The 12,176-nt window shown below is 43.5% G+C and overlaps 2 protein-coding genes across 2 annotated transcripts; one reads left to right on the forward strand and one right to left on the reverse strand.

The window, feature by feature from the left end:
* Positions 1–5,333: 5,333 nt before the first annotated feature.
* On the forward strand, positions 5,334–6,571 carry MELLADRAFT_85020 (uncharacterized protein; the record flags this gene model as incomplete). Its single annotated transcript, XM_007408360.1, has 6 exons — positions 5,334–5,558; positions 5,655–5,806; positions 5,882–6,020; positions 6,097–6,208; positions 6,301–6,409; positions 6,496–6,571. 6 exons carry the CDS (start codon positions 5,334–5,336, stop codon positions 6,569–6,571), a joined length of 813 nt encoding a protein of 270 aa, XP_007408422.1.
* A 494-nt stretch (positions 6,572–7,065) lies between these two features.
* Positions 7,066–9,114, reverse strand: MELLADRAFT_55678 (uncharacterized protein; the record flags this gene model as incomplete). Its single annotated transcript, XM_007408447.1, has 7 exons — positions 7,066–7,525; positions 7,626–7,740; positions 7,824–7,935; positions 8,010–8,148; positions 8,207–8,241; positions 8,325–8,456; positions 8,537–9,114. 7 exons carry the CDS (start codon positions 8,801–8,803, stop codon positions 7,456–7,458), a joined length of 870 nt encoding a protein of 289 aa, XP_007408509.1.
* Positions 9,115–12,176: the final 3,062 nt, after the last annotated feature.

The raw sequence follows: 12,176 nt of genomic DNA on the forward strand, positions 1-12,176 counted from the left end.
ATTGGAGAATCAGACACAGCACATCTACATAGGATGCTTGTGAGTTGATCACTCAAACATCACTTTTGTGATATTATAAAGCTCACCTATGAGCTATTGTTGCAGAAATTCTTAATCTTGTATACATTGTATCAAAATGTGTGATAGATGGTCCAGTCTACAGTTTGTATTATGGTGTAGCCTTTGGCTTTCTTCTTTGTCTTCTTCCTTGTGGCTACTTCATCTTTTGACAGCTTGATTTGGTGTTCATTGAATTCTTATTGTCAAACTAATGTTTTGATCAACAGTTCCTCAGGTTTATTCCTTTTGCACAGTTGTCATTTTTGTCTTTGAGATCTCACCAATTCTACAAACACTTCCAATCCCTTCAGCTCATATATTCAGACTGAAGCCTTGTTATTGTTGCAATTGGTGGCCACTTTACTATCTTCCTTCATTGGTTTGTCTTGTTTCTCTTGTGATTCATCCCCCATGTCTTGCATCTTCATCCAAAGAATATTCAGCCCTCAACACCATGTCAGCCTCACTCTCATCAAAGAAGGTTTGTGCACTGGCTGTTGGTGTGGTCTTACTTCTCATCACTCAAGTCACATGTCAGGCTACACATGTTGGTAATAGTATAGTGATTTCTGTATGATTAGAATCTCTTATCTCAGTCTTGGCTGTTAACCCTGTTCTCTCCCAGCTGCCCTGCAATTTTCTGGGTCAATTTCAAGCATATCTCACCCCCCATATGCAACTGTTGCCACCATGGAACGGGGCCACTCCATCTGGGTTTGCCCAATGACACAGTTCTGAAAGTGGTCCTCCCAGGTTTTCTCTCGGTGGACTGCCTAAATTCAAGCTTTCCAACACTGGTAACTTGTATTGTGGGTATGATTCTACTTGTCATAGGCACCCAACAACATTGTCAACATATATGGTGAGTGATAACATTGTTCACAGTGTAAGTCAATTTCCAAGTTTTTGGCCATAACATAGTAATTTCCATTCCCAGCCACTTTGTGACCAGAAAGGTTTGCTTATGGTTTATCTCACCTCTAACCAATGGCTGTTGCCACCACAGAACTTGGAAATTCCATCTGTATCTGGTCAATGCATGGAACCTGACAGTCTGCCCAAATATATGCTTGATGGGAAACCTGCCTTTATACTTGTCCAGAACAGGCCACTGTATTGTGTCTGAAACAGAAAATGCCCAATGTTGATATATCCTTGTATACTGTGAGTCTGCCATGATTGTTGTTTGAAATTGCTATGCTTGGTTTCCATGTCAAAGTTCTGATCATCAAGTGTCATGTTCTTGTTCAAGTGGTGCATTTGTTGAGGACAGACTGTTGGGGTGCACATCAGCCAAGACTCCAGGATACACCCATTCAATAATACATCCATTTGATCTGGGTCTGCTACTTGCTTTGGTCAAGATAGTGTCCTGGGTCTTCTAGTCATCAATGCAAAATCATTCTTTGACTTGGGGAAAGACCCTTATTACTCCTTGCCTAATGTTAAATCCCCCAAACAATCCCAAGTGAGTGCTGATATCTCTGAAAAACCACCTTGCTATTCTTGATTTTTACATTTTGATTTATGATCATTACTTATCACTTTTCAACTTGGTTTTGCAATACGTTTGGACATAGGTGTATTGGCATACATTGGCACATATAATTAAACATATCCATCTGGCAGTGCTGCGCCAACCTCATCTGGAAGCAACAGATGCCTTCTAATTACAGGGCACCCTGTCTCAAGACTAGTTATTGATCTCAATCCAAGTTTCTCCCTTGGTCATGTTCTTTGCCCAATGGCAATGGTGACTGTGTCTCGACTTTCAACCCTTCAAATTGTAACCCTTGATCACAGCACTGATCACTATTTCACAGGATTTCTATATCTCTACATTATCATAACAAACAAGAAGCTGGCTTCTACATGTCATGCAGAACAGGTTTATTGATATGTGCCTTGATATTTATTTCAGTCCGCTTATTCAATGTTCTTTCCCATTCAGAAGGGCTGTCTCTGTAACTTCACTTATCAACACTAGCCAGTTGAATCAACCCTGGGCCAGCAACGCAAGTGTTGTGTGCTGCGCTGCGCTTGTGTTGCCGTTTCTTTGACCGCACCACACCGTAAAATCCATTTCAAAGTTGCGGCCTGACCCGCTGCGCAACAAGATGGGTCTAATTTCGAGTTTTTTTGGGCTGCAACAACATTTGTTGTTGCGTTACTCCCCAAAAAAACTTGAAATTTGACAGTTTTTTGGCGCTGTTGCGCCTTTTGCGTTGCGTGGCGGTCAGCGCGCCACACAACCCAGGCTAATGTTTTGTTGTTGTGGTACTTCCCGCAACGCAGCGTCTGCCGCTGGGCTTTGTTGCGTGTTGCGGAGCAACGCACCAAAAAACACACTTTCTGTGGTGCAGTGCGTTGCTGGCACAGGGTTGGTTGAATCATTTGACTGAGTTATGCTGTGATGACTCAAAATTTTAATCTGTGACCCGGAGCAAAGAAGTCCTTTCAACCTATTTTGCATGGGACTACTGTTAATATATAGTGGAGTGATGGAGGGAAACTGATACAAAATTTTGCAAAGGCTCACAAAATGGAAGGCAATGTGAGAAGGGGGGCCCTTAGGATGCTATGGAAAGAGATATCCCTGATATTACAGTAATATGCCTTGAGATCAAATGATTGATAACTGGCTGTAAGTGCCTATGTTGAAAGCAAACATGGGGAATGAAAAAGAAAAGCATTTGAATTTAACACACAGATCATCTTTTATATCTGATTTTTCCCGAGAACAGGAACCCTTTCAACACTTATGTATCTCCCTGGTTGTGAAACACCTCAGTGGTATCTGATAGAGGTATCTTCTCAAAAGGCTTATATTTGATGGAAATCAATGCCACCAGATGTAACAGGGTACATTAGGGCAGGAAAAATGATCACCAGGTGGTAAGGTGGTAACCTGATGAAGAGCCAATATCATCAAAGAAAATGGCTGAATCCAAAGTAGATGAATGGTGAACCAACAAATCACAGCATGGCAAGAAAATAGTGGTGTTCACACCTAGTCCAGTTGCCAAAAAAACTCAGCACACCTGGTTGAGTTTTTGGCTGGAAGGTGTCAATAAATGTCAACTCAATTCACAAAGTTACCACTAAAAAAGCAACTGGGTGTACCAGGCCTTTTGGTAACCAGGTTAGGTTTGAAGATGGCTAATCATCTGCATACCCAATTACTCACTTCTTGGGATCATTTTTCACCTTTTCAGTGTGATTATGTGGTTCTAGTTTGCATTCCTGCCCTTCCCACTTCAGAATCAGATTCCAACCTGGTGTGTGGAGAGTTCTACAACATTTCCAATCCTAGTTCCTATAATCAATACAATGCTTCTTTTTTATGCTTGGATCCCAGGGCCTCTATATCATGAGTGGCTGCTACCAAACCCTCTTGAGATCCCCTGATGATGTTATTAGCTGTTACACACATGGCAAGAGTGGATACATGTTGATTCATAGTCCTCACCGCCAAGATCCAGTATTTCCTTTCCTCAGATTGAAATCACTTGTGGGATACAAAGTTAAAACTGGGATTTTTTTCCCAGTTTCCCAGTTTTCGTTTTAGGCCGTGTTTGGAACTTTCCCACGTTCTCCCAGTTTCCCAGTTTGCGTTTTTGGCGGCATTGGGGAAACTGGGAAAAAACTCCCAGTTTTGACTTTGTATCCCCTAACTATAGGACCTCACAGTCACTAGGAACAGTGATCCCATACATCCCCTATCCAGCCACTGCCCCTGAAGCTGCCCATAACAAATGCTTTATTTTGAAGTGCTTTATCTTCAAGGTTCACAATCCCCTTGATGTTCAGTGTATTCAGAGTATGCGCCTGATTTATATAGCTAGATAAGGGTATATTCAGCTCAAATGGGCAGGTTAGGGGTAAGGTTGGAGGTGATCTTTTCCGTGTAGGGACCTGGGATGCAGAATTGTCATTCATTGGGTGCGAAGATCTCAAAAGCAAATGTGTTGGCTTGATCCCTGATTTCTTTGGCATCAATGGTGACGTGTTCAGTTACATATCCAAGATCCTCTGGGTGAGACGGCGGAACCGGGCCGAAAGCTGCCGAAAGGAATTACTCCCCGGTGGAAGCACTTCAAAGTTCAAATCCAATTTGAGCTTCAGGCGCTCTCTCAACTGACCGTGGGCTACGCTTGACTTGGGGACCAATACGGAGGTTACGCTCAGCTCCCCGATCGATCAACCGACCGACCAGCGGTGAGTGATGAGTGCAGTGTCGCTCACGACCTCTCCTGCAGGCCAGGCTCAGCTTTTCCATCAGTGAGGTGACTTTTCCAATTTCAAGATTCACCTCGTTGTACATTTTGTATCCGCCAAAATGTCGGCATCATCCGCAGTGGTGCCCATCGTTTCGGATGCAACAAAATGCTAAATCTATGTAAACTTCACCTTTCCAGCTTCAGAGTGACTTGAAAGTAGCCGGTCAGGTCGATTGTGTAGCACGTACGATCGATCTCAACAAATGAATTTCAAGGCTGGGGATGCTACCATGATTACTTGCTGAGGCTGGAAATAAAGTGACCGGTACCCTTTCCGCTGTTCATACCACACGAGCCCTCACCACGGATCTTGGCCAAATTGCGTCATGGGATATGTGAGATTTAGTTCCCTGTATGGTGCGCTGACCGATCAGAATAAGCATGCTTCCATCTGTGAAGAAGTGGGTTTTTCTTGGATGCTGAAAGGGTGACTGATATAACAACTTAATCTGCCATTGTCCTGCGCAGCGATCACCGATATAACACCCGTATTTAGGGCCAACGTCACGGAACTTTGAGCAGAAAGGTCAAGATGGCACAGATGCGCACAAAGGTGAATGAGGTCTTTCATGAGCGGTTATGATTAACAAAGTTGATGCAAGAGCTCACGTATGTTGACCGCGCTTAATTCAGGATACTTCATCAGCACGGCATCTGGGGGTTATCGCCGTTGCTCAAGAGAATAAGGAACTGCGAAAAATATTGACCCGAGATGCGTGCTCTTGGTGTTGGTCAAATGTTGTGAGTATTTATACTCATCGGATCTCATTCCCTTTCCTCCCTCACTAGACGTCCTTCATAAGCAGATTTTTCGTTTACACATCCCTTTTACCACTTTAGATTACTACAACAAACGTTCCTTGCAGTCCCTTTCTCTCCCTTTTGATAATACGCTTGTTGCAAGTCTCCAGAAACTTTCCCTTTAACTGATACATAGCAAACGACAACTTCACGAAAATCAATTCTCAGGAACCTTACCTGGCGATTCTCACAATGTTTTCAAAATATTTCGTTTCGCTATGCATGTGCCTTCTTGCTTTTTCCTCGGTAGATTCAAGAAATGTTGGCCAATCGACCAATGATATGAAGTCTTCAGACTTCCATCGCCGGGCCTCCAGGTTTTATGCCAAAACTGGAGAGCTGCTTTCGACATTTTCTTATTCGAGCTATAGTATCCCTCAAAAAAGCTCGTCTGAACAGACGTACATACGACACTCAGTCAGTTTTCTCAAATTCCAGCATCTTGAGCCTCGAACCTTGCTAACCATTTGATCACTTTGTCCTGCATGCATTGTGATTTCATGCTCCGTATAGAAAGGAGGCAAAACTTATACAAAAGTGCCATTCGGCTCGAATTCGAGTTCAGATAATTCACCAACACCCGCTACTACCCCAAGCTCTGGTCAGTCAGGAAGTACGGGTTCTTCAAATTCATCTAGCTACGTCGCGGGTTCAGATTCAGCCAAGTAAGAGTTTATATCTTGTGTCCAATTGCTTATTCATATCTTAGAGGTTGAAGATGATGATCTGTGTTCGTTTAGATGGTTGGCCGCGCATAACAAAGCCCGAGCTCAATACGGAGCCCCCGCTCTCACATGGAGTACTACCTTAGAATCCTTTGCTCAGAAGTTCACTGAGGCTTGTGTTTTTGAACATACAAAGAATAATCAATACGGAGAGGTAAGATCATCTTATGTGAATCGTAAAAGGATCAAACGCATGTACCAATTTTTCTCGCTATCCGCTCTGTTTATAGAATCTGGCTTGCGGACAACAAGATATCGAGAGTGTAGTCAATGATTGGGTCAGTGGAACGGATGAAAAGGATGTTTACGACCCAGCTAGTCCAGTATATTCCCATTTTACGCGTCAGTGCTCTATCTTTTATTGGTTTTAAATAGATTACGAAGCCCGCACAAGATTTTACTGACACGGATACCCTTGTGTTTCCGCTCAACAGAGGTAGTATGGTCAGGCAGTACCGAGCTAGGTTGCGCCGTCAAGAGTTGTCAGAACATTGCAGGCCTTCCCCAATCGCCCGCACCGTTGTACGTATGCGAGTACAACCCGTGAGTGGCTTTCTTAGATCTTTTTCACAACTGATGATCTTGATGACTTCGCTGAACATATCCTTACCTTTGATTTCTAAAATTAGGCCTGGAAATGTAGAAGGACAGTACGCCCAAAACGTCAAGGCTAGTAAGGGTGGTAAACCTCTCGGCGCATATTAATAAGGTCGTTGCAGTTCAAGACATGTTTTAGTGCTTTTTTTACTTCTCTTCAGTAGAACTCGTTTTTATGATATGATCGGGCAGTGCCTCGTGCACAGAGTTGCATCAGTTTTCATCGTTTATTATCAATTTTGCACTGCTTAGTAGCATTAAACATTGTAGATGTTGGATTGCAAGTTTTGAATTTGTAATATTTCAACATACACAGTGTTATTCATCACATTTTGAAAGTGTTCAGTTTTCATACTTTTCGTAAGATAAGCCTTATTAATCCACACGACTCTGCACGCAGAAATCTTGATACCTGGATTTGAATGATCGAGAGTAGTGATTGGAATAAAGTAAATTGATCGACCGTCTTTATTGGACAAGTAAAGGCGAGATGAGGTTCAACGCTTCAGACACAATGTTCGACTTCCACAGAAAATGTGGACGCGCTTGTTCAGCACAAATGGGTTTGTAGACCATGTGTTCTGATCTCCCGCAGCGTGCTTGAGATGAAAGGTTGAGTAAAATCAAGCTGACATGGAATTGTGATTTCAATTAACAAACGAAGGATACGTAAACCGGTAAGTAAGTACGAAAAAGCCGGTAAACAATTCTAGTATCGAAGAACACAAGTCTCTACGACAAAGATGAGAAGAAATATAAACAAAGGTATGCTACACTTGGTTCCAACCACAAAAGTAGCTAAATGGGCCTAGCCCTGAATAAATATATTTTCTTTGAGAAAAGTGTAAGGCCCACGAAGGGAGTAATAAGAAGAAAGCACATAGTCTCTTCGTAGAAGGTAGAAAAAAAATGAATGTTCAAATCAAGATAAGTAGGAAATAGAAAAGAAAGACAAATCCGTAAAAGGGCGTCGAAGGAGCGTTCGTTGTTGATTATACTTCAGGTGCACCTCCCTGGAAAGCTCTAACGTTTTGAGTGTATTCACCTTCAACATTTCCCGGACTAATAGCGAGATAGATGGCACAAGGGTGTCAGGTGCATATTGTCATATAATTGATCAGATTACGCATTAAAAAACATGGAGGCAAGAGTCAAGACTGACGGGTCATATTCACAGGCCCAGAATAGCACAGGAGATTGAGGAAGTCCAGAGCCTGAAACGACTGAGCATGAGGTGAGTGCGCAACCGACTTTGGTAGAATCTTTCCAAACGACCTCTGAAAAGGTCGATGCATTAATTGTTAGAGAATCCAATACGTTGTCAGACCATCGATCGATGACTCAAATACGAATGACTAACGAGTGAAGTGCGAATCCACCGGGTTTGAGGGGACATATGCGCCCTTCTCAGTGGGCCCGTTCACCCATGCATCGACCACGGACTCGATAGTAGGTTGGCCAGCAGCGATGTTCTGTTAAAACACATGTGAGGCGCAGTTTGAGATCGTTGGAAACATGTTTCATCATATGTTTTATAAGCGCTTACCTCCCCAAACACGTCGTTCGATGTGTGTTTCCACACACAGGTCTGGGTACATTGTTTTGCCGAGCGTGCTAGTCCGTGATCCCAAGCCAAGGGTTGAACGCCGTACTTAGCTCTAACCTTATTATGGGAGACCACCCATCTAATGACAAAGTTGTAAATGTCAGACTCTGTCAAGAAAAATGTGTGATTCATCTTACCTGTACTCATCCGTTCCGTGAGGTGGGAGTGGAGTCTGTGATGAACCAGAATGTATGGAGAGATCAGCACCAGTACGCACGTGAAACTGGGCTAGACCAAAAGAAAAGGTAGGCTGACATTATTATGATGAGTTGGCGAGGAAATTGGTGTGTAGTGAGTGATGGGAGTCGTGCGAGACGGATTGTGTTTCGGATTGTTAATGATTCCTTGGTGTGTTTCGGTGCGTTGGGGTGCACTCTGGATCGTAGTCTTCACAGCATATGAGCAATGGATACATCGAATAAAGGTTTGGGAGACAAAAGATGTCAGAGAACATGAGTTGCGCTTACCGAACTGGGTGACCATGTCCAAGACCACCAAGACCACGAATTGGAAGAAGATGTGGTGTGTGTTTCGGTGCGACCAGGAGCTGGATGGCTTGTGGCTCTCTTCTGGATAGGCGAGCGATGCGATATCACACCGGTAAAAGACGCTGCTTGTCCCAAACGGCGGTGATGGACACGTCGAGAAACATGAGTGCTTTTCGATCGTGTATCTGTCGATGACACTGCCAGGAGCCCGTACGCAATGAAAGCCGCAATGTGCTTGATAAACATCTTAAAGAGCGAACGGGCGGGTTAAAGGAAGAGTGAAGTAAATTAAAAGATGGAAAGCAAAGGGAATGACTATGTAGAGACAGTAAGTAAGAGGGAAGGAGCCGGCCTGAAGTCCACGCCGTAGAACGATTCAGAAGGTTTGAGAAAGATAAAAATTGTATGTATGTACTCGGTGAAACTTGTCGGGCATAAAAGATTTAAGGCCAGACCAGGCTATATAAAGAGTAAAAAGTGATTACAAACTTTCGAATTGTGACTTGTGAGGATGATCACCGTAGCAACCGCTGAGAGTGAGCACTGAGCAATGTTACCCACAGTGGGACGAGTTGGAAAGGAGGATGATTAGATTTGCATGTAATATTAATATTAAATGCCTTTGCGTGGTTTGGACGAGGAAGCAATCATATACTCAGATCCTGCCTGGTTTCAAAATGAAATTTGACTCGCAGAAGAACTCGCACTGGACTTCAGACGCAATGCTTTTTGACTATTAAGGATGCAATTTGAGCGAAGATAGTCAGGTGAGGGGTGTTAGCACCTTGGATCACGACGTTATCTCCACCATAAGTCTTGCTGTGTGTGAGCATGTGAGATAAACTGCTTCAAATAATCAGACCCGTCGGCATTATTCTCGCCTCTAGCCTCTGATTCTAGACAGTTCTAGGTTCAATTTGGATGGTCATTTTTCATAAATCGCAGTTCGAAAAAGGAACAAGGCAGTGCTTCCTATATGTAGGATGAACCTTCTACGTGTGATAAAAAGTATACTTACAAGGCGGAAGTGGAATGCATCACACCTTGCCCACTGCGCGTGGAATATGCTGAATGCAGAGACCTGCGGTTACATTGTTGGCTGTAATGTAGCAAATTATTCTGCGTTTGGTCTTCGGACAAGTTGATATCAAAAACCTTCATCTTACCAAATGTGCTCAACTTTTCTACTTGCAACCTGAGGCACTGAGGTTCTATGTGGACTCTGTTCTGGAACTTGCAAATGAGGGTTTACCCGGTAGTTTTGCTCGTGTTGCATGGTCGCCTATCTGTCCATTTTACTTTAACCCAAGCTGCAGGTATGTACTTTCCTACTCAAAGGCTCCATCTTGTACTTGCGCCTATCTTATCGATTCTATTGCCTGCTGAACTTGACAAAGTCCCTGCCTTCTTTATGGTTATATGTTTACATACCACTCTGCAGGGCTGTTGATCATGAAAAAAATATGTACATCTGTTTATTGCTCGAGTGTCCATTGAGGCCCGCCATGCCTCCTGATGCCTCAATGACAGGTGATAAATGAATGCAATACATCTTCGCCACGATATATATGTATATCTCTTCACTGCACTACCCCAATTGATGGATATGTTGCCAAATTGCAAAGCTGCAAGCCTCATACTCAATTAAAGTGTTAGAATTAAACAAATCAAAAAATCATCAACTGAGGGCTCACCCAGAATGCGGCAGAAGGAGAGCTACATACCCCTTGATCAGCCTTTCCCCACAAAGCCAATTTAAATTTTCAGCACGGTGGAGTATGCATAGGTACACTCATCATGCCATTTTTCTCGTATCCAAAAACATATGGAGCCAAACAGGAGCGGGGCCCATCCCCGGGTGTGAGAGACGCCTGAGAGTCACATTGGCCAAAAGTACAAGCTACAAAGCTGGGTCATCCAGAGCGTTGAGACCCAAGTTTAATGTCAGTATATATATGGTGTTGAAGATCGGTTGGTGATAAGAGATGATATTTTCCATAAATTGTCAAACAATAGGGACTGGGCGAAGCGCTGCAAAAATCCAATTCAACCATAGTTGAAATACTATTGCAAGCAATCCAGCCCCTGTTGAATCAATATCAAAATTCCCTATTTTTATTAGTCAACTTCATGAGACTAAAAAAAATAGGGTGGCGCATAGCCGGTTGCCATCATCTGATGGGCTCTCCAATCCAAAACTTCCTACTCCTCAGCCAAAAGCCTTAGGCTGACCGCATCAGGATTGCCTGATATACCTTTCACAGATAAGGCTGTGGCCCTGAGCTCTCCGGTGGTGGTGCCCACGGGGGAGCCCGAAAAGGAAGTTTGTACCTTTGGGTTGGGGTCCTCATGAAGAACCCCTTGCAAGATAGACGTTGGAACATCCTATAGAAGTTGAGCAAGCAATCGGGTCTGTGGGAATATGGCCTTGGGAATGAACCCGGACTCAGCTTTGTCATCCCAATGAGATTTTGAACGGGGCACTTGGACATGCGAAAGGTCAGTGATATGTTCCTCCTGTTTAAATCTCTTCGGACAACTTCCTTGCTATACTTGCGCTAATTCAGGTGGCAAAATCCTGTGCTCGTCCGAACTTCGCCCAGTCCCTAATAGCTGGATGATGCTGAGACTCGGGATCTTTATCAACATCTGAGGCTCTATACCACACCCTGATGTTCTGGCATCATTGTCGACCTTGTACGTATCTGCAATTTCCTGAAATACCAGAAAAGGCTGTTGTTATCTGTGAAATCAATATCTTCTGGAATGTGGCAAAACACGGGCGGTAAAAGAGATGTCTTCAGGCAAAAAGAGTAAATCTGATCATATCTGACCGATGTTGTAAATGCAGGGCTACGAGATTGGCAACTGATTGAAGAGGGTTTCTGAGACTTGAAAGATTGGTGAGCTCAAGTATAGGTTTTGACCTGAAAAGAGTACAATCAGGATATGGTCATAGACAACGCTGACCTCACAAATTACAATCCAAGGCCCACATATCCCCTTCTATAAGGATCCTGTGCATTCTACCAATTATCAATTCAGGTATAACTAGGTTGAGCGCAAACTCAAAGAAGTCAAAATGTTTTCAAAAATTCCTCACAGACAATTTGTCAATAGTTGCACAGTCTTTCAAGCACAAGTCAATAGCGCTATCATATTCTTCTTTGAGGAACTGACACGGAAAAATCTCAATGACTGAGAACCATCTTTTTCACTCAAGCTCTGGCCTGGTATGGTAGTAGAAGGGGTAAGGTTTAGGAACCATGAATTTTACGCACAGGAGATTTAGGTACCAGGTTTATTTCAAAATGCAAAACCGCTCAAGTTCTGCTCGTACTTCTTTTAGCTGATAGTTATCTTTTCTGAATAGGGTCCTACATGAGCAGAGTACCAAGAGGCAGGAAGTAAATTCGTGCTCAGAGGGCTTCGGAAAACTGGACTGTCCCATGAATGGGTTGAATCAGGCTGAGCAGGGTTGAGTCGGTACTCGGTCTAGTGTCGGGTTGATAGACTCGGGTCAGAGAGAAATGTCCGGCTGAAGAATTTCCTCAGGACCAAACGGAAACCAACCTCTGCTCTTGGAGCTTGACGCAACAGGACGCAACAACCGGAAAAA

The sequence above is a fragment of the Melampsora larici-populina genome (genome assembly GCF_000204055.1).
Source record: "Melampsora larici-populina 98AG31 unplaced genomic scaffold MELLAscaffold_12, whole genome shotgun sequence".
Lineage (NCBI taxonomy): Eukaryota > Fungi > Basidiomycota > Pucciniomycetes > Pucciniales > Melampsoraceae > Melampsora > Melampsora laricis-populina.